Below are 23,759 nucleotides of genomic sequence, written 5' to 3' on the forward strand. Positions count from 1 at the left end.
AAGCTGAATAGTTTTGGAAGTAGTTTTTAGTTTGTTTTTAGTTATAGCTATTTTAGGGGGATATCTGTGTGTGCAGGTGACTATTACTGTGCATAATTATTAGGCAACTTAACAAAAAACAAATATATACCCATTTCAATTATTTATTTTTACCAGTGAAACCAATATAACATCTCAACATTCACAAATATACATTTCTGACATTCAAAAACAAAACAAAAACAAATCAGTGACCAATATAGCCACCTTTCTTTGCAAGGACACTCAAAAGCCTGCCATCCATGGATTCTGTCAGTGTTTTGATCTGTTCACCATCAACATTGTGTGCAGCAGCAACCACAGCCTCCCAGACACTGTTCAGAGAGGTGTACTGTTTTCCCTCCTTGTAAATCTCACATTTGATGATGGACCACAGGTTCTCAATGGGGTTCAGATCAGGTGAACAAGGAGGCCATGTCATTAGATTTTCTTCTTTTATACCCTTTCTTGCCAGCCACGCTGTGGAGTACTTGGACGCGTGTGATGGAGCATTGTCCTGCATGAAAATCATGTTTTTCTTGAAGGATGCAGACTTCTTCCTGTACCACTGCTTGAAGAAGGTGTCTTCCAGAAACTGGCAGTAGGACTGGGAGTTGAGCTTGACTCCATCCTCAACCCGAAAAGGCCCCACAAGCTCATCTTTGATGATACCAGCCCAAACCAGTACTCCACCTCCAACTTGCTGGCGTCTGAGTCGGACTGGAGCTCTCTGCCCTTTACCAATCCAGCCACGGGCCCATCCATCTGGCCCATCAAGACTCACTCTCATTTCATCAGTCCATAAAACCTTAGAAAAATCAGTCTTGAGATATTTCTTGGCCCAGTCTTGACGTTTCAGCTTGTGTGTCTTGTTCAGTGGTGGTCATCTTTCAGCCTTTCTTACCTTGGCCATGTCTCTGAGTATTGCACACCTTGTGCTTTTGGGCACTCCAGTGATGTTGCAGCTCTGAAATATGGCCAAACTGGTGGCAAGTGGCATCTTGGCAGCTGCACGCTTGACTTTTCTCAGTTCATGGGCAGTTATTTTGCGCCTTGGTTTTTCCACATGCTTCTTGCGACCCTGTTGACTATTTTGAATGAAACGATTGATTGTTCGATGATCACGCTTCAGAAGCTTTGCAATTTTAAGAGTGCTGCATCCCTCTGCAAGATATCTCACTATTTTTTACTTTTCTGAGGAGCCTGTCAAGTCCTTCTTTTGACCCATTTTGCCAAAGGAAAGGAAGTTGCCTAATAATTATGCACACCTGATATAGGGTGTTGATGTCATTAGACCACACTCCTTCTCATTACAGAGATGCACATCACCTAATATGCTTAATTGGTAGTAGGCTTTCGAGCCTATACAGCTTGGAGTAAGACAACATGCATAAAGAGGATGATGTGGTCAAAATACTCATTTGCCTAATAATTCTGCACTCCCTGTAGAATGCGAGCTCAATCTGATTTTTTAAGGGCTGGTAAGGTAAAAGAGCTGTAAAAATTTTATTTTAGAATAGGGTAGGGCATTTTTTTATTTTGGGGGGCTTTGTTATTTTTTTAGGGGGCTTAGAGTAGGTGTAATTAGTTTAAAATTCTTGTAATCTTTTTTAATTTTTTTTTAATTTAGTGTTTGTTTTTTGTAATTTAGTGGGGATTTTTTGTAATTTAGTTTAGTTGATTTAATTGTAGATAGTTTATTTAATGTTATTTAATATGCGGTCGGCAGATTAGGGGTAAAAAAAATGTAATAGAGTGGCGGCGATGTGGGGGGCCTCGGTTTAGGGGTACATAGGTAGTTTATGGGTGTTAGTGTACTTTAGAGCACAGTAGTTAAGAGCTTTATGAACCGGCGTTAGCCCAGAAAGCTCTTAACTCCTGGCTTTTTCCTGCGGCTGGAGTCTTGTCGTTAGATTTCTAACGCTCACTTCAGCCAAGACTCTAAATACCGGCGTTAGAAAGATCCCATTGAAAAGATAGGATAAGCAATTGGCATAAGGGGATCTGCGGTATGGAAAAGTCACGGCTGGAAAGTGAGCGTTAGAACCTTTCCTGACTGACTCTAAATACCAGCGGGCGGTAAAAACCAGCGTTAGGACCCCCTAACGCTGGTTTGGACGGCTAACGCAGAACTCTAAATCTAGGCGTATGTGCAGAATTATGTAACATTATCCTAGCAACACCATCAAAAACAAAAGCGACGTGAGAGGTTTAACCCATCAAAGGTATACTATCTTCCACTCCTCGCAAGCCTCTTTTGATTGTTTTTTTTTCCAAAAGCATATCACGGGCACGCTGTAAAATCACATGCCTGATCGCGCCATTGAACTAAATCTAGTGCACTCTCGCGCTAGGTAAAGCAACCTACAGCTACATTTAGTTCAAAGCTGTGATCGGGCGCCCTGTGATTACACAGCTCACCCTTGAGGCACTTTTGAGAGAAAAAAATCAGAAGAGGCTGACGAGGAGAAGAAGGTAAGTATACCTTTGGCGGGGTTAAATATTTTGCATCGCTTTCATTTTTTAAAAGGTGTCGCTAGGATAATGTTACATATTTCTGCATTATGTGCAGAATTATGTAAGATTCACTTAGATTACGAGTTTTGCGTTATAGTGCGGTATGGCTATGCCGCTGAAAAATTGGCCATTGCCCGTGGAATGGCCAGTAATGCATATTACGAGTCACAGCGGTATAGATATACCGCAAGTATTTTAGCCTGTAACGCAATCTCCATTCCGCACTCACAAAATTATGTTTGAGTGCGAGATTTTCTATAGCGCCGTATAACAGGCTGTGCATTCCGGCTAAAATGCTTGCGTTACAGCCTATACCGTACACTAACACCCATAAACTACCTATTAGCCCCTAAAACGCCAACCTCCCGCATCACAAATACTATATTATACCTATTAACCCCTAATCTGCCGCCATCCACATCATGACTATTAAATAAACCTATTAACCCCCTATAAACCCCCAATCCTAATAAGTAGAATTCTATCAGCCAATCGGAAATCAAGGGACGCCATCTTGGATGACATCACTTAAAGGAACCTTCATTTGAGAAGAGCCGTTGGAAGAAGAGGATGCTCCGCGCCGGATGTCTTGAAGATTGAGCTGCTCCGCGCCGGGTGGATGAAGATAGAAGATGCCGTCTGGATGAAGACTTCTGCCGGCTTGGATGAAGACTTTGGTCCACTTGGATGAAGACTTCTGCCGGCTTCACTGAGGACTTCTGCCGCTTCGTTGAGGATGGATGTCGGGTCTGTCAGGGTTTTTTCCCTGTTGTGTTTGCCATGTGCTGCTGGCAGCCATTTTACTCACCTCTCTTCCTGACTATGGTGCAATGTGGGGGATGCTGCTCAATTCCTGCACTTGTGATGTCGGGTCTGTCAGGGTTTTTTCCCTGTTGTGTTTGCCAGTGCTGCTGGCAGCCATTTTACTCACCTCTCTTCCCGACTATGGTGCTTTGTGGGGGATGCTGCTCAATTCCTGAACTTCCTTTTATGGCCATAGTGTCGGACCGGGGTAGCCAGATTGTCTCCAGATTTTGGCGTTCCTTTTGTGCTCAAATGGGGATCCAGCTTTCCTTCTCCTCGGCATATCACCCTCAATCCAATGGGGCTGCGGAACGGTCTAATCAAGCTCTGGAACAGTTCCTCCATTGCTATGTCTCAGATCAACACAATAACTGGTTTGAACTGTTACCTTGGGCAGAGTTTGCTCGTAATAGTGCTATTAATGCTTCCCCCAAGATATCCCAGTTCATGGCGAATTATGGGTTTCAACCATCCTTGTTGCCCGATTCATTCATGTCTCAGGGTATTCCGGCTTTGGATCATTGTTCTATGCAGCGCCAAAAGTTCCAGGCTGATCGTAGGCGTCTGCCTGCACCTTCCTACCAGGTTGGTGAGAGAGTTTGGCTGTGCTCCCGCAACTTGAACCTTCATGTGCCTTCCAATAAATTGGCTCCCCGTTATTTTGGTCCTTTTCGAATACTCCGACAGGTTAATCCTGTGGCCTACGCTCTTGACCTTCCTCCTGCTATGCGCATCTCCAATGTTTTTCATGTCTCCCTCTTGAAACCATTGATTTGTAATCGGTTTACCACTGAGTTGCCTCGTCCCCGTCCAATCTTTGTTGACAACCATGAGGAGTATGAGGTCAGTAGCATTATTGACTCTAATATGTCCAGGGGCTGTGTACATTATTTGGTTCACTGGAGAGGCTACGGTCCAGAGGAGCGTTCTTGGGTTCCCTCCTCTGATGTTCATGCTCCTGCCCTCCTCCGTGCCTTCCATGCCCGTTTCCCCAATAAGCCTTTTCTCCTCCCGCGAGGGAGGGTTCGTTGAGGGGAGGGTACTGTCAGGGTTTTTTCCCTGTTGTGTTTGCCATGTGCTGCTGGCAGCCATTTTACTCACCTCTCTTCCTGACTATGGTGCATTGTGGGGGATGCTGCTCAATTCCTGCACTTCCTTTTATGGCCAGACTGGTGTGCATCATCCATGTGAGACAGGATGCAGTCTCAAAATTGTGATGTCATCACCTATTATTTAAAGGGCCTCTGTTCAGTATGTTTTGCATTTTGCGTTATCTCAGACCTGTTTGTGAGAGTTCCTGTGTATTACATGGCTGCCTGACATCCTTCCTGGTTCCTGATCCCTGGCTTGTTCCTGACTGCTGTTTTCCTTGTTCCTGATTCCAGCTCGTCTAACTATTCGCTTTGGCTCCTGACTCGGCTCGTCTGACTACCAGCTCTGGTTTTGATTCCTGGCTTGTTATTTGACTTGTGGACTTTTTATTATTTTTTGCTATTAATAAAGGTGTGATTATTTTTGCACTTCGCGTCTCAGTCTGATTCCTGGCACCCTGAAAGGGTCTTCAAAAACTGTGGATCTTCGGGGGTTATTGTTAGTTTTTTTTAAGGGTTTATTGGGTGGTTTTATTTTTAGCTTAGGGTTTGGGCTGAAAAAGAGCTAAATGCCCTTTTAAGGGTAATGCCCATCCAAATGCCCTTTTCAGGGCAATGGGGAGCTTAGGTTTTTTAGATAGGTTTTTATTTGGGGGTTTGGTTGCGTGGGTGGTGGGTTTTACTGTTGGGGGGTTGTTTGTATTGTTTTTAAGGTAAAAGAGCTGATTTCTTTGGGGCAATGCCCTGCAAAAGGCTCTTTTAAGGGCTATTGGTAGTTTAGTTTAGGCTAGGGTTTTCTTTCTTGGGGAGGGCTTTTTTATTTTTATAGGGCTATTAGATTAGGTGTAAATAGTTTAAATATTTGATCATTTCTTTTTTATTTTGCGTAATTTAGTGTTTTTTTATTGTAATTTATTTAATTGTATTTAATAAATGTAATGTATTTAATTGTAGTGTAAGGTTATGTGTTAATGTAACTCAGGTTGGGTTTTATTTTACAGGTAAGTTTGTATTTATTTTAGCTAGGTAGTAAGTAAATAGTTAATAACTATTTAGTAAACTAGTCTACTTAGTTAAAATAAATACAAACTTGCCTGTGAAATAAAAATAAAATATAAGATAGCTACAATGTAACTATTAGTTATATTGTAGCTAGCTTAGGGTTTATTTTATAGGTAAGTATTTAGTTTTAAACAGGAATTATTTAGTTATTAATAGTAGGATTTATTTAGATTTATTTTAATTACATTAAAGTTAGGGGTGTTAGGGTTAGGGTTACGTTAGGGTTAGACTTAGGGTTAGGGTTATTAACTTTAGTATAGTGGAGGTGACGTTGGGGGCGGAAGATTAGGGGTTAATAACTGTAATGTAGGTAGTGGTGGTGGCGGCGACATTGGGGCGGCAGATTGGGGGTTAATAAGTGTAGGTAGGTTGTGGCGATTTTAGGGGCGGCAGATTAGGGGTTAATAACTGTAATGTAGGTGTCTGTGATGTGGGGGCGGCAGATTAGGGGTTAATAAGTGTAATGTAGGTGGCGGCAACATTAGGGCGGCAGATTAGGGGTTAATAACTGTAATGTAGGTGGCGGCGACATTGGGGGCAGCAGATTAGGGGTTAACATGTGTAATGTAGGTGGCGGCTGATTAGGGGTGTTTAGACTTGGGGTTTATGTAAGGGTTTTAAACATACATTTTATTTCCCCATAGGAATCAATGATGCTGTGTTTCGGAGCTTTACGCTCCTTTATTGCAGGTGTTAGGATTTTTTTCAGCCGGCTCTCCCCATTGATGTCTATGGGGAAATCGTGCACAAGCACGTAAAACTAGCTCAAAGCAACGCTGGTATTTGAGTGCGGTATGGAGCTCAATTTTGCTCAACGCTGCAATATTGCCTGCTAACGCCAGGTTTTTGTAAACCTGTAATAGCAGCGCTATAGGGAGGTGAGCGGTGACAATAACTTGCAAGTTAGCACCGAGCCGCTCATAACGCAAAACTTTTTTGTACTGCCTTCAACCTTATATTAGGAAAGCCTGTTTATTGAATCATTCTATTATGCATAAGAAAGAGCAGTATTTAAACAAGTTAAAATATTCTTTTTGCATGAAAAGAAATTTAGTTATATCTGTTTATTTTGAGCTAACACAAATGCAATTGGGCCTTAAGGACTGATTTCTTACTGGCCAATGAGCCAATCTCCCACTGCTAAGTAGTAAGTATGACAGTTATACCTTACTGTAAGTGTATATATAAACAATAAACAGTCAGATGCTGATCCAGCTGTATCCAATTGGATGACACTAACAAACATTTAGCTAAATTGTGTTTTGGTTGACATGGACTGTGCTTCACATTTGGTCTCCAAATAAATAAAAAAATTCACAATTTCTTTTAATGAGAATTATCAATAATATAACTTGCTTTTATACTCCCAAGCTCATTAGTATGGATAACATTAGCATTCCAAAGTCCTAAAATGTTACCATATTTCTATAAGGTTCCAGCCCACACATTGTTTTAAAACTGGTGTCACAATAGAAAAAACTAATCATCACATCACTGAAAAGACAGCTAACCAAGCCCTGTTTAAAAAAAAATAAAAAAATTCACCACTTACAGAAAAAGATGGCGTTCTGAGTTAAATCAGACAGAAAAAAAACAGCATTATAAACGTAACCCTTTGTGGCTACTAGCCTGTGAAATATACTGCAGTATTCTCATCAAGATTCATGTCACATTATTAATCTACCACTGCACATAAAGATTTCACATGGTAGATTTATTGCTCAATATGCAGGTTTAATCTTTACTACTGGTGACAACTGATTTGAGTTACACTGTGCAGACGTCTGACATTTACAATCTCTACAATAACACCTTAATCTAAAAACAGCCGCTTTATACATTATTGTATCACAAATACTCTCTTTATATCTATCTATCTATCTATCTATCTATCATCTATCATATATCTATATATTAAACAGCTATGGCAAATTACAATGTATTCTAATAAAATATATTTATTCTGATATAATATGAATAGTGAGTAGATCCTTTTTTCCCCTTATTGTGTAAGATATGATATTTATTCCAGCATATTTTAACAAAACATTTCTCTCAGTCCTGATGTTTACAGAGCAGGGGAATAAAAGACAAAAAGAAGTACAAACGATTACATTGCAAGCTTGAGGACATACAGTAGTCTTTAAAGCTTTGTTTTTTTCTTTTTTTTTTTTCTATTTCTTTGCAAGTTGACATTTAAACCGTTAAAATACGGATCAAAGCTACACTCGTACTGCCAAAATGGTCAATTCAACGCTGTAGTTTGTACATTGTTCTTTTGAGTGTTTTTTGTAAGCTTCCTGAAAAGACCTTTACAAAGCTATTCACACTGAAAAGGGCAGATTTGTTTATATTAATATGTGTCAGCAGGATATTTTCCACTGTTACAGCCTTTATACATGATACATATTGAATGTATGGCCCATACCTTGTGTGAGTAACTGGAGGTTTCGAACTTCCTCTCTGACTTTGAGCTGAAGCACTTGCTGCAAAACATACTGGCGTTGGCTCTCCTGAGCAATGCCCATTCGCTCCAGCTTTTTCTCGGTAAGTCTTAGCAAAGCACGGCCTAACAGAAAAGACACCAAGTAATTAGACTGAGCAAAATATAGAAAATCCAAACTCATATCACTACACCCAGGCTGAATACAATTAAATATAATATGAAGTACAAGACTCAAACATTTCTAGTAGGAAAAAGTTTGATGCTATCTATAAATGTAAGTTATCCTGCAGAAATAAATACATATATATATATATATATATATATATATATATATATATATATATATATAAAAATGTTCCAGAGCTCTGCACTCACTATTCCAGTAAAGAGTTGGTATGCCCGGGGTGCATCAGAGATAAGCATACATAGTAAAGAAGGACGCACTCACCGGGATTTAGCAAAAATATTGTAATTTAATACAAATCTTATACAGTAAGATTTATACACTGTATATACACTTATACACTTTATACACTGTATACGATTTGTATTAAATTACAATATTTTTGCTAAGTCCCGGTGAGTGCGTCCTTCTTTACTATATAACGAAATAGAGATATCACTGCTATACTATAAAATGCAACATTTACATAATTCAAAGGATTATTTTATCTATCTATCTATGTGATAAATATATATATAAATAAAATGATCGATACTGGAAGGCACTCTCCATTTTCAAAGCATTCTTTATTCAAATAAACATTTTTGGGGTTACCCCTGTACTCAGACTTATCGATAAGTATGAGGACAGGGGTGACCCCCAAAACGTTTACTTGAATAAAGAATGCTTTGAAAATGGAGAGTGCCTTCCAGTATCGATCATTTTCTATGCAAATTTTTTAAGTGCACCCCGGCAGCTGTTTGTTTTAAAAGTGTGTGCTGGATCCTCTACAGTTAGCATATATATATATATATATATATATATATATATATAAAACACACACAAGCTGGTGATTTTAAAAAAGGCACAATATTTTGCAACATAGTAAATTTGGTTAAGGGATATGAAACCCAAAATGTTTGCTCCTAATTGAGATATAGGGGGTTGATTTATCAAGCAGCGGATGCTGAAACTGAACTTCAGAAGCAGCGGTTTTAAGACCATTGCTCCTTAACTCGTCCGCCACCTCTGAAGTTACAATCAGGATCATTGACACCCCCTGCGGATCATGTCCACCCGCACAATGATAAGTCGGCCCCATACCATACAATTTTAACCAACTTTCCAATTTACTTCTATTATCAATTTCTCTTGGTATCTTTTATTGAAGGAGCAGAAATGCACTTCTGGGAGCTAGCTGAACACATCACTTAGCTAATGATAAGATGTATGTTTAGAGACCAATCAGCAGCTAGCTACCAGTTGCTGAGCCTACCTAGGTATGCATCCTTTTCAAATTATTTAACATATGAGTAACATGTCTTTTTAACAGTCCTAATTTAACAGGTCATGCAATATAGAATCAAGTTACAAAGCACAGAACATACAACAAAGGATAATTAGAGAATGAGGCACATTTGACAATAGTAGTAAATAGGAAAGTTGTTTAAAATTGCATGTTTTATCTGAATCATAAAAATTATTTTGGCTTTCATGTCCTTACATATGGTTGCTACATATCATAGTCCCTCTTGCTATTATGTGCATCTCTGGTAACATTAAAATCAAGTCCAACAAAAATGTAAAGGGAGGTCTAATACCACGCACCTCAATACTGCCAACAGCCATCACCCACCCCTTCAAAGCCCCCTAAACCCACCACTAAGCAGAACTAATGGTACTGATCTCACTCCTTTTGGGAATACTGTAGTTTTGCTCACAGTCAAACCTTCTATGCTTTGTAACTTGATTCTATATTGCATCAGCTGTTCAATTGGGACAGTTAAATAAACATGTTACTCATATGGTAAAATGATGCAGCATAACTATAAAAAGCTGACTAAAAAATGTATGATCCTCTCTATGTTTATAAAGAAGATATTTTCCCTTAAAATGTCTTAACGGGACAGTAAAATCAAAATTAAACTTTCATGATTCAGATACAGATCAATAAAGGAAAAAAAAACCTTAGAAAGGTGCGCTCACGATACAAAAAAACAATGTCACAGTAAAGAAAAGAAAATGGAAAAAAATAATAAGTCCAAATCCGAAGGTAGGCAGCACTCCCAAATGAGATGGTAGAAAAGCAGATCCTGAAAAATAGAAGAACAGGCGCCTTACTAGGGTAATAACGTCAAGCAGTGGGGGCGATTACATTGACAGACAAATGCCCACTCACATATGTAGTAGTACACACAGTGCTATAATCAGCAGACCAAGACCTCAAAGAGTCGCTGGGCAGTCGATATCCGTCTGGCAGTCACGTGACCAATGGCAAGAGGACCCTCTGGTCACGTCGAAGGATATGTTCTGTAAACTGTCCACCAATCAACCGGCAGCAAGCACCGGAGTGTGAAAAAATAAGGGAAACCCTCGGATGGAGAGTAAACACAGAGCGAGGATAAACTAAAATCAGTTTATTAAAATAATTAGGTAAAAACAGCAACGCGTTTCTCAGCCACAGTGCCGTTTCATCAGGCTCGGTCTGTATGTGCTACTACATATGTGAGTGGGCATTTGTCTGTCAATGTAATCACCCCAACTGCTTGACGTTATTGCCCTATGAGGCGCCTCTTCTTCTGTTTTTCATGATTCAGATACATGCAATTTAAAACTACTTTCCAATTTACTACTACTACTATTATCAATTTTTGTTTGTTCTATTGGTGTCTTTTGTTGAAGACTAAACCTATGTAGGCTATGGGCTCCATAAATATTGTTGAAAAAACTGCTGCTCGATGGATAAAGACACACACACGCTCCTAAGCTCACCTATGATTATTCTTTAACAAAGGATACCAAGAGAGCTAACTAAAATTGGTAATAAAATTAAAATGAATTGATCTATTCATTTAATTTATGCTTAACCTTGAATTTACTGTCCCTTTAAGCTAACTTAAGTTTCAATCAGCTACTTTTTTTACTGTCATTTGCATAGTGAAAAAATAAATTAGCCAATCAGCATCATCAGTGGTGAGTCCATACTTTGCTTTATAATGATTTTGTGGGATTTCACCATAATCTTGCGAGAATTCATAGAAAACTTTCTTAAACTAAGGAGGGAAATAAAGTGACTGTGCCTGCAATAGCCGGATGCATGCTCCTAAGATGTCAATTGGATGCTTCAACTTCTTTTAGATTGGGGCATAGCTACTGAGGAAATTTTGAGGTAAAATATCTTCAGAAATGTTCATCTGACAATGTCTAGTAAACTTTTTACAGATATGCTTCACCTTCAAGTGGTTCAACATTTAAGTAACAAATAAATAAGTAAAGATGGATTCTGCTTGAGGGGGCTTTGCTGGAAGGAAAGTATGCCCCATCACTAGTGTAGAGTTGTTCTTGTCTGCTAATGCTGTTGCTCATTTTTATGTTGGTATATATTATGCTAGTTGATTTGCTAGTGCAATGCAGATGGTAGTTCTAGAACCAGGGGTCAAGTCCTACCAAAAAAAGTGTGGGAACTCACCAAGACTTTCACCCCTCTCACAATTAATATTGTTTTATACACACACACTGTATATATGTATATAATCTAAACACTTGGGTTAAATATATATAATCTATACAATTGGGCTAATGAAAGCCAAAAGTCCTGTTTCTGTTAAGGGGAGCTAAATAACCAGAGAGCAAGCCATACAGAAATGTGTGCTGGGTGATCACACAGCAGAACCGCTTACAAGGTTGCATTTAGTTTATTGTAGGAAGTGTTCCTGTCCATTACTAGATGATCTCACTATCCCTCTAACCAGACTGTGCTCCAGCTTCTCCTACCAGCAGCAGCAGTATTTACTAAAGTGTTTCTGTTCTCTGGCCAGGGGGAAAATTAGTTCCACCTGCAAAAATAGTGCAGGAACTCCATTCCCATGAGTTCCTGCTGGATTTGACCACTGTCTAGAACACTTTATGGTAGCAGTCCTACTGATAGTGGGGGTCTTACAAGGTTCAGAACCCAAATCAGGGAAAGAAGAAAGATGGGAGATTTATCTATCAAGTTTTTAATGTTATGTAGAGTTTAGATAATTCACAAGGAAAATATTCACAGAGAATGCATACATGTTGAAACAGCTTTAATGCTTCCATGCTGTTAGACCAAAACGAATTAAATTAGCAATTAGAAACCATACTGTGCCATTAATGGTTTTAAGATTATGTTATAGATGTTTTATTTCTCTATAGGAAATAAGGCACTAACCCATCATGTTTATATACTAAAAAGGCATGCTTATAATGTTTAACTAGATTTTTTTAAAATGTAACTACATATAGGGCATTTATAATTCTTGTCAAATTTTGAAGACATGTACATTTATTATAAAGGCAACACACATCTTATATTAATGTAACATACATTTGCAGTTGTAATGACCAGAGGCATTTATAATTTCTACACTGAAACATCTTCAAGAACAGTGTTCTTTAGTTTAAGTCACGGGTGCCAACTAACACCAAAGGCTTGATATAGACTCTTCTTTGTGCATAGGGAATTAAAAAAAATCCCTTATGATCTGTATTGTATATTTAGAAAACAAAACCAGAGGCTTTTTGTTATCGGTAATAGCCGAGGGTTCAGTTATGCAACTTCAAGGCCAATAGCTAACACAGCAAAAGCATTTAAAGAGTAAAAGTACTGATTTAAACCAGAATTGTTAACCAAGAAAAGCACTTTTTAGAAATCAAAATGAGGCTCTTATACATTTTTCTGGAGTGAGAGTCGTTATTTTGATAATAAAAAACAGATATAAAAATATATTTAAGTTTTGTGATTCATTATAAACTTACAAATAGTTTGCCAAAATAAATGGTAATGTATTCAATACTTTGCAAGCAGTGATACTTTTTTATAATTTTTTTTTTTTAATTTGTTCTCCACATGTGCTATAATACATCACCTTCAGCACTAATTTTCTAACACCCGCTGCCTATTGCAGTGACACAGTGGGTTGTTCAGACATACTGCTTGAAAAATCATTAACCAAGTCATTTCATATTTAAGTGCTTTTAATGAGTCTGCTGCATTTAAATACCTTGAAGCAGATAAACTAAAGGTGCTTTTGACATGATGTTCACTTTGAAGTTGGGTGTCATCTACAAGTTTCTTTCGACTTGTGACTGTCCACTGATCAATGAAAGGCCTTTCTTTGAGTAATCTATTGATCAATTAAACAATATCCATCTAACAGACAATCTACAGACTGTGTTTAGAACTAAAAGCATGTATTTTTTATCATGATGGATATATTCAAAGCAAAGATCAGCCTGAGAATATGCAGATCATTTTTCTAAATTATATTAATTGTCTATATTTGGGGAGGGGGGAGTGTACTACCATGTTGTAAACTAGGTTGCTGAGGCCAGTTAGTGACTGTTAAAATAGGTCACTACAGAGTGTAACCATTGACAATATAGAAGTGTGAAATCTGGAATCTGCAATTACACTTTAATATAGGTTATTGCAAAGTTTAAGATTGTACTATAAAATGTTTAATTATAAAGTGTTTAATGCAGGGGTGCCCAATAAATAGATTAGGATCTACCAGTAGACCCCGAAGGTGCTCTCGGCCGATGTGATAAAAATAAAGCGATCAAGTTAAGCGATCTTAACACTGGGGCAAGTAAAGTATGGTTGCTAGGGATACCGCTTTATCTACCGCAGTGTGTGAAGGGGCAGGTCATTAAACAGTCTGATGGTTAGACACGAAAAATGCTACAGGATTGGATCTTGATGGAAATCGATTTTAACCAATCAATGTAGATGATTTTGAACGACAACACAATTGGCCTATCAAAAGTATGAGTTTAGTGAGTACTCTCCCAATGGATATGGCGGTATAGTATAGTTAGGAGGCTAAGCGTAAATAGATAGAAAAAGAAAAGGCAGAGGCTTCTGTGCTATGCTAAAGGAACAAGTCTGATTGACGTCTGGCAAATGAACATGTTGACCCGGTAAGAAATGGTCTGCATGGCGCGCTACTGAAATTTATTTGTGTAAGCCTAACTGGGTCAGATCAGGCTAAGCCCACGGCGCAAAGTAAAGGGGGTCAGTGGCAGTAATTTGAATGCAGTGTTTTGTAACATGGCACAAGTGGTTGCTCCTGTTAACCCAAATTAAAATTAGTGCTACTTTTGTCGTCAGGATTAATATGTTGTATCTTTATGCTTTTGCACATCCAGGTGTTGCTAAATCATGCAACCTTAAAGGGATATGAAACACACTTTTTTTCATGATTCAGATTTTAAACAACTTTCCTATTTTTCTTTATTCTCTTGGTATCTTTATTTGGAAAAGCAGGAATGTAAGCTTAGGGACAGGCCCATTTTTATTGGGTAGATCTCGTTGAGTTGGTCATGTTTATTTGTAAAGTTCTGTCAAATTCTGTAGCACAGGAATGGAATAGAAAAAAGGTGTTTTGGCACAAAAAATGTTTAGAAGACATTAAAAAGTACTGAAGGCTCCTAAAAATTGGTGTGTGTATTGCTATGAAGACAGCTTCCTTAAATTAAGTATTAGATTAATCTGTAATGTGCATATGAGTGAGTTCAATAATTATTGTGTGATTTTCAAACTGCGTAGGCTGTTTATACTTGATAGCAATGGATAATCTTTAAAATAATTCCAGTGATTGGACTGTAAAGTGTAGTACTAACGTTAATCCAGCTATAATGGAAGGGCGCCTCTTTATTTTATTGGTTTGCATTAATTTTTTGATGAAAAATACACAATGCATGAATACTTGTTGGGTGTATATTTAGTCTCTGTTTTATCTAGATTCCTGAACATGCATCCTAACTGTAATCTTGATTACTAACCACACCCTTTAAAGTGATAAAAAATTACTCAATGTGGTCAATACGAATAACATATGGTCAGATGAGGATATAGTATTATTGAGACAATAACAGTATAGTACTCTTTATTGACTCATGACACCTGAATAATTGTTGTACCAATTTTACACTCATATCATGTTCTGTAACAGTTAGTATCAAGTGCGATATGTTACCATGGTAACGGGGCACTATTCCATTATACATTGTGTTTTGTACTACAACCCGTATCTCTTAATGAAGGCTGATCTTATTTAGAAGCACATGTGAATTAGTGTTACCCATAGTAAGAGGTCTATTTATGCTGGCGGTGTTAGACATAGACATTAACTTTTTGTCCTATCATCGATATTTAGTTTTTTGATCCTTGTAATGTAGCCATGCCCATGGGATAATGGCCTGATATACGTTGTCTGCAGCGGAATAGGGGATAGGCTAATAAGGGACTAACTTGTTGCAATAACCAGGTAAGGGCATTTAAAGCAGAGTTTACACAACCAATGGTTTGCTTTATCTAACCAACATTAAGAAAGGTGATTAGGGTCGAAACACATTTGTAGTATTTATCCAACTGTTGACTGCTGCAATCACCGGAAGCCGAGGTTCCAGCTATCAGCCAGGAATCTGTGTGGAGTAATGGGCAGTGGTGTGCTTACTGTTTTTTGTTTGTTTGTTTGTTTTGCTTTGTTTTTTGAGTTTCCACTTTTAATTATCTTGGTTTTAACGGTTAACATTAAAAGTTACTTTTTAATAGTAGATTAGTGCTAGAAATGTATTTTTTCTCTACCCTATGTTGTTGTGGGAGTCTGCACCTAGCTTTGTTGTCTTGGCACTTGGATGGTTTCTACATTTATTAAAGATACAGTGCCGGTGGTATACTTTTTTTCTTTGTGGATTTTATAGAAGTTTTGCTGCAATAAAAGCTTCATTAATCATTGTAGGCAAGTTTTATTCCATTTTAATGGACCATTACTAACATAGTACCTGTTTATATAAAGGACAACAAAAAAGACTTTGTAACTGAAGGCCTTTCACTATGAATTAAGTTGCAGGAAAATGAATGGGAATTCCTTTACATGAAAGAAGTGTGCCTAACATAAACTAAAAAATCTAGTTTACATATTTGACTGTGAAACTAAAACGATAGACCAGGGTGGAGAAGATTTAATAAAGCGTTTTAACAATAAAAAACTAAATCACAGATGGTATTGCCTGTTGCCTTTGACTTGACTCTACTAGCAAAATCACTGTTTGCAAAAGCAGAACATTTACTAGATGGTTTAGATATGGATATAATAATAATGATTTTAAAAGCATATCTACCCCAGTCTTAAAAGAAAATACAGACATTCATCTCAGCTGTTCCACTGCTGTGCAAACAGGTAGCCTATGGAAGATAGTAATATCACTTTATTTTACCTACCCTGTTATTTTCTGTTTTTATAATTTTAAATGCATATTTTGTCACCATTATGTCTGACCATTATGTTAAAAGTTAGTTTAACCAGTTAAGTCCCATATATCTTTTTTGTACTTTGTTTAATGGTTTATTCCCCTGCATGAATACCTCTGTCTTATCTCTGTAATTTTAAACTTTCCCTGTGTTTGCTTAAATGACCCTTAGCTCAAATGTCCATAGGCATACCCTCCCCATTCCTTTAAACTTTTGCAGGCCAATCTGACGCTAATATATCTCTCTCCTACAGCCTGATTTTAAAAGCATATCTACCCCAGTCTTAAAAGAAAATACAGATTCATCTCAGCTGTTCCACTGCTATGCAAACCGTTAGCCAATTTCTGACATATCACATCTCCTTAGTGAAACCATAGCTCAAAACCCAAAAAGTGAAATTTTGGTTTTTGGAGATTTTAATATTGATTGGCTGAATCAAAAAAATAATAGTTGTCGCTCGCTGTTTAAATCTTTGCAGCTAACGCAATTAATCTCCTCCCCAACTCGCATTAACATCAAAAGCCATAATCACACCCTGCTCGACTGGATTCTCTAGACTTCTCCCGACCGAATCCAGGAGGCAGTTGTTCTCCTTAACAATTTCAGTGATCACTGCTTAGTGTACTGCGTGCGCAAAATAAAGGCAACTAAATCCTCTCCCAAGGTTAAAATCACCAGATCCTTCAAAAAATTTAATCTTCAATCTTTCTAATTGACATCCAGAACCTCCCCTGGCACAGATTAAACTTAATCCCTGATCTAGACTCTGCAGTTGAATTCTTTCAGTCTGAACTCCTACAAGTTTGGAATTTACATGCCCCGCTGCGTAAGGTGAGAGTAAAAGGAGCACACTTGAATTGGATCACAGCTGACCTCATTCAAATGTACCAGTTTCGGGATTCATTGTAGTCAAAATTCAAACATACAGGCTCTATGAACGATCACTGTGTATATAGAAAATGGCGAATTATATATGCTCTAAACAAACAAAATTGGCCAAGGCCCAATATTTCTGTGAAAATCTGAACAATAACATATCAAACCCTAGAAAGTTTTGGAAAGTCATAAATATCTTACAAAATCCTCCAATCCACTCCCAACCCCCCACTGTCAATGTGGACAACCATACCCTGCAACTCCCCTTAGAAGTAGCAAATGCCTTTAATAGTTATTTTGTCAGATGCTCCACCACCCTGATTGACAAACTAATAAATGACACGCATCCTGAAACTACAAATGTGGATCAGGCCCCACTAAATCAGCAAAGACCCAATATAGAGAAGTTCAATTTTGAACCTGTACACATCAATGTCATTAAGAAACACCTTAATAATCTAAAAATGAAAAACCAGTCTGGACCTGATCAAATCCCAGCAATGCTGTTGAAGCTCAGTGCGCCCGCAATTGCTAAACCGGTCACAACCCTAATTAACGAATCCTTGGTGTTTGGATACATACCCAAACTTTGGAAAACTGCAAGAGTAGTGCCTATCCATAAAAGTGGGGAGTTAACCTTGGTTTCTAATTATCACCCTATATCTTTGCTCCCAGTATTGTCAAAAATCTTAGAAAAATGCGTCCATACGCAATTATGTGAGTATTACCAACAATCTAACTATCTTATCCCTGATCAATCAGGTTTTCGCCCGAATCACTCCACTACAACTGCCCTCCTAAAAGTTTGCAACGACATCTAAACTGGCATGGAACAAGGAGACCTAACTGGAGCTATTTTCCCTGATTTTGCAAAGGCCTTTGACACAGTAGACCACAACATACTACTGCTCAAACTAAAAAACTCTGGTATTGCTGATCGTCCGTTAACCTGGTTTCGATCATATGTATCGGATCGATCACAATATGTCTCCATTTCTGACAGCGACTTCTCTGCCCCCTACTATTCACATTATTTATAAATGATCTGCCTAATGTCTGCAAATCCTCAACTGTACACATGTACGCAGATGACACAGTAATCTATGCAAACAATTCCAATCTGACGCAGCTTGAAGCAGTGCTCCAAGACCAGTTCACAGAGGTAGAAAAGTGGATCTCAAAAAACAAACTCTTCCTAAACACTGACAAAACTGTTAACAATGATCTTTGGAACAGGACCTAAATAATACAAATTACAAAATTCCCATCTTCGCATCAAAACAAAATCCAATTGCACGCTGACCACAGTCCACTCTTTTAAATACTTAGGTATGTTGTTAGACCCCAATCTATCTTTTGGCCTCCACATAGAAAAACTTGCATCTAAACTTTATCCAAAACAAGGTGCCCTGTACAGAAACAAATCTTGCCTCAGCCCTACTGTAAAGGAAAAGATTGTACAGCAAATGCTGATGCCAATAGTGGATTATGGGGATGTAGTATATGCACCTGCACCGCAAACTCATCTTAATAAACTTAATACATTGTATAACTCGTTCTGCCGCTTTGTGCTACAATGTAACTACAGGACCCACCATTGTGACATGCTAAAAGAACTAAACTGGCTGTCGCTGGAATCCAGATGCACCCTCCATCTTTCCTGCCTTGTGTTTAAGAGCCTTTCTTGGAAGCTCCCACCCTACCTGAGCAGAATGCTCTGCCCTGCTATTCCCACCTCCTATAACCTCTGATCCAATAACAGCACATTATTTAGCTTGCCTCAAAACAAAAAGAAAGCAGCTTGATCCTCCTTTTCCTACAGAGCACCACAATTATGGAATGACCTCCCTTACACTTTAAAAACTTCCTCAAGCCTAATATCCTTTAAGAGATCCCTCTATACATATCTCAAAACAGAATGTGCCTGTCACGGTTGATTAAATATTTCCTACCAGTTCTATGTTAAATGTTTGCATATTTTGTGTATTATTACTGTTTTTGTATTTTGTTGTACACTATTGTATCAATGCAATGTTTTGTGGTCCAAGGACATACTTGAAGACGAGAGAAATCTCAATGTATCCTTCCTGGTAAAATATTTTATAAATAAATAAATAAATAATCAGTAGTTTGTGAAGGTGGATATTATTGAAGGGCAATATGTGCTTGTACCACAAGCTGTAGGCTGCCTTATATAAACATATAGGGCTAGATTATGAGTGTAGCGTTATTATCACTCCTGCTCGTGTGCTAACTCTGCTAGACATTTTTTTCACGCGTCGGGTTAGACTATTGTGACCGCGTTTACGTATTCCCCCATAGAAGTCAATGGAGCAAGAAAAGTGGAAAAAAACACCCTACTGGCGCGCAAACCTGATTGCATATTCTCAAGTGCGCTAACCCAACATGAAAATAGGAATATTTCACAGTCCAATGTTCTTCACATAGCAGAAGAAGTTCTGTTTATTCATAAATTCACATCTCTACATATATCTGATGCTTTTTGGTAAAATATATACCTATATATGGTTGAGAGAGATATTGAGGTAGTGCTCTAGATCTAGACAGTGAAAGGAAGGTGTGGGCACGGATATCCAATCCAAGCAAAGAATTTCAAGCAAGCAAAAACATGCACTGTTGGCGGGGTGCCAACCCAAAAATGAGCCGAGCCAGCCCAAAAACAGAACCAAGGAAGGAAAGGGCAGCACTCCAAAAAATCCCTGAGTTTAAAAAATCAATACTTTATTTCACAAAAAGTTAAAACATGCACTGAGACGGCAATCACAGTGGAAGGAGGAGGCGGAGTCCTAAAGATTTTTCCTTCCTTTGTTCTATAAAATGATCTATCATATGAATCTCACAATCAAAAACAATTATGAAAACAACATATGTTTCTTAAGAACTTATCCAACAGTCAAGAAATTACCTCAATCCTATGAGGTAAGTTGCCGCATCTGTGAGGGTAGACAGCCTGTTTTGTTCTTATTAGAACTCATCAGTAGTACGTCACTACTACTGATGAGTTCTAATAAGAATGAAACAGGCTGTCTACCCTCACAGATGCAGCAACTTACCTCATTGGATTGAGGTAATTTTTTGTAAGTGGAATACCTACTGGCTACCTTTTATCTTTTATTGGATAAGTTTTTAAGAAATATATGTTGTTTTCATAATTGTTTATGATTGTGAGATTCATATGATAGATCATTTTATAGCGCTATCTCAATATCTCTCTCAACCTTATCTGTTTGCCTAGACCTAGCCCTATTTTGGGGTTTAGTGTTGTGCAGCTTGCCTATCCCCTTTTGGGGTTCTTAGGCATTCTATTTTTTTTGCTATACCTATATATATATTTATATATATATATATTAATTACACTAGTGGTATGAACTCAATCCTGTGTATTGCACATGTTGCCCGGGTGACTCCTCGGAAAATACAATAGAATTTAATTGACAAAGGAGGGCACTCACAGGTCTTAACTCTTTAAAAGTGTATCTTTAATTGATGATTGACATCACATATAAGTTAAGTCGATGTTTCGGATCCAATAGTGAGCCTTTTTTAACTTCAACTTATATGTGATATGAATTATCAATTAAAGATACACTTTTGAAGAGTTAAGACCAGTGAGCGCCCTCCTTTTGTTCATTAAATTATATATATATATATATATAGATAGATAGATAAATCTAGATATATACAGATATATAAAGGAATATATATTTAAAAATACATAGAAAATATTCTGCTGAGCAGAATCAGTGGTAAACCACTTAAAAAAAAGACAGCAATGAGAGAGGTTATAACCAAATATCTAAGCAATATAACTCTACCTAAACTGACTGAGGAACAGTCTTCAGCCCTAGATCAACCCATTAGTGTAACAGAAATAACACCGGTAAGAGCCCAGGTCCAGATGGTTTTAGCATCAAATATTATAAAAAATTTGTGGAGACCCTTAGTCCAAAACTTGAAAAACTGTTTAGCGCGATTGACCAGGGGGAGGTTTGCCCAATTCCATGTTAGAAGCCCATATCACTGTACTGCCTAAGACGGGTAAGCCCCACGACACACCTGAAAACTTTAGGCCTATATCCCTTCTTAATACAGACATTAAGATCTTGGCGAGAATATTGGCCAACAGGTTAAACCCCCTTCTGCCACACCTTATTGCCCCAGACCAGGTTGGTTTTATCCCAGGAATGGAGGCCAGGGACAACACGCTAAAAATTTTGCAGCTTATGGCGTTCGCAAAAAACGCAAATCAAGAAAATGGCCCTCATATCCACAGATGCCGAAAAGGCCTTCGACAGGGTAGACTGGGACTTTCTCAAGGCCACCCTGTCCGCAATGAACATAGGCGAGGGCTACCTGGGAAGGGTTTTCTCACTTTATTCTAACCCCACAGCGAAGGTAAGAACCAATTCCATCCTCTCTGACTCCTTCCAAATCAGAAACGGCACGAGACAGGGGTGCCCTCTGTCACCCATACCGTTCGCCCTTTCTATTGAGGCCTTAGCTAGCAGGATTAGATCTGACCCCAAAATCAGAGGCGTACATACGACAAGCTTGCTATGTACGCAGACGATGTACTGCTTACCTTGACCAATCTAGAAACATCGCTACCCGAATTGCTACATGTATTCAAAGAATATAGCAAAATCGGAAAGTTTAAATGTTAGTATCCCTACTCAGGACATGGTCAAATTCATGGCCAATTGTCCCCTCAAATTAAACAGACCCAAATTAAATACCTGGGAATACTTGTCACCAAAAACTTTCAAGATCTATACATGGCCAATTTCAAATTGTTGCTTAGGAACATAACAAGAGACATGTCTAATTGGAAGGGTAAGCCAATGTCATGGATTGGGAGAATCCATACAGTGAAAATGAATATCCTGCCCCGTATACTATATGTTCTGCAAACACTACCTATCACACTACCAAAAGAATTCCTTAGACAAATACAAGGCAACATAGAATCATTTATATGGAATGGCATCAAACCTAGGGTACCAAAAAAAACACTCTATCGTTCAAGAGATAGGGGAGGACTAGGTCTTCCACACATTTCCCAATATAGGCAGGCAACACTCTTTCACAGAATTATTGACTGGAGCTATAACTCACCAAACAAACAATGGATCCAGGTAGATAGGGAAATCCTGAAGACAGACAACGTGGGAGGGCTGGCATGGTTACAGCCCTCACACAGACCAGAAATAATACAAAAGTACCCGTTGCTGTCTGAGGTTTTTACACAATGGGATGCAACCGTCAACACCAGCACCCACATTACTACAAAACCTGCACCTCTAACTCCACTTTTCGAGAATCCTGAACTTCCCTTTGTCCCACATTGCAGAGCTGAGGCAGCTACCCCCCCCCCACAACTAAGAAATAGGATAATGAGGTGCATTACACAACGAGGTAAACTCCTCACATTACAAGAGATAGCAGATACCATACCTGACACCCAATTCACTTGGTATACGCATGCGCAACTAACACACTATCTAAGCACACACAAGCTGAAGAGCAACATGTCACGGTCCCTAACACCCTTTGAGAACCTTTGTGTTTCACCAAATGAACCACGCCACACGATTTCCACTCTATATGGATGCCTATCAGATGCAAACCAAGACAACCTTCCATCTTACTGCCATAAATGGGCCTCTGAGCTAGGCATAGACATAACACCCAAAGAATGGTCAAAGATCTTCATATTAAACAAAAAAGCGTCATCCTCTGCTAAAATGCAGGAAATTAATTTTAAATTTCTGTCTCGTTGGTACCTCACTCTGCAGCGATTACAGAAAATATATAAGAATGCTAACAAACATTGTTGGAGGGGGTGCGGCGCTTGCGCAGACATGCTACACATATGGTGGCAATGTGATAGACTGGGCACTTTTTGGAACGATGTAATTGCACATATTAACAAAACATTACACACACAAATACCAACCGTGCCATATATTCTACTACTCCATAAACTCCCAATCACCAAAGATGAGTCAAAGCAGTCACTGCTTCACATAATGTTAAACAGCACTAAGATGCTGATCCTACAGAAGTGGAAGACCACAGACACTCCAGATATCTCTGCATGGAAACGCCAAGTAGATAACACACTCTCATTGGAACGATACCACTTTCTCCGCACCAACAACTTGGTGCAGTTTGAATATATGACAATGAGATGGAATGCACATAGGGGCGATCAATACATACCTCATGAGACAGGGTAGGGCGCATAGTAGAAATCTTGACAACATACACGTATTAGGACCACCGGGGATGCTGCTAATTATAATACTATTATCAATCACCTATTTATTTAGTTAAACAGGTTTCAAAATAAATGTTAAATTATAGCTGGAAGATGGCAAAATAATGCATCGGATTAGAGGACTGATATATTGTATGATAATTGCTGTCTAGTTCTTTAATAACATGCAGGATATGTTCATTTAGATTTGACGAATCCAT

The 23,759-nt window shown here is 38.4% G+C and overlaps 1 protein-coding gene across 4 annotated transcripts in view; it reads right to left on the minus strand.

The window, feature by feature from the left end:
* The window catches only part of SAMD12 (sterile alpha motif domain containing 12), a 959,986-nt gene that overhangs the window by 95,372 nt on the left and 840,855 nt on the right, over positions 1–23,759 (minus strand). For all 4 annotated transcript variants that reach the window (XM_053715312.1, XM_053715308.1, XM_053715313.1 and 1 more), the window contains one exon: positions 7,921–8,061. In XM_053715312.1, the coding sequence (XP_053571287.1) occupies positions 7,921–8,061 (141 nt within the window). The remainder of the gene's footprint in view (positions 1–7,920; positions 8,062–23,759) is intronic.

This window comes from Bombina bombina, chromosome 5 (genome assembly GCF_027579735.1).
Source record: "Bombina bombina isolate aBomBom1 chromosome 5, aBomBom1.pri, whole genome shotgun sequence".
Taxonomy (NCBI): Eukaryota; Metazoa; Chordata; class Amphibia; order Anura; family Bombinatoridae; genus Bombina; species Bombina bombina.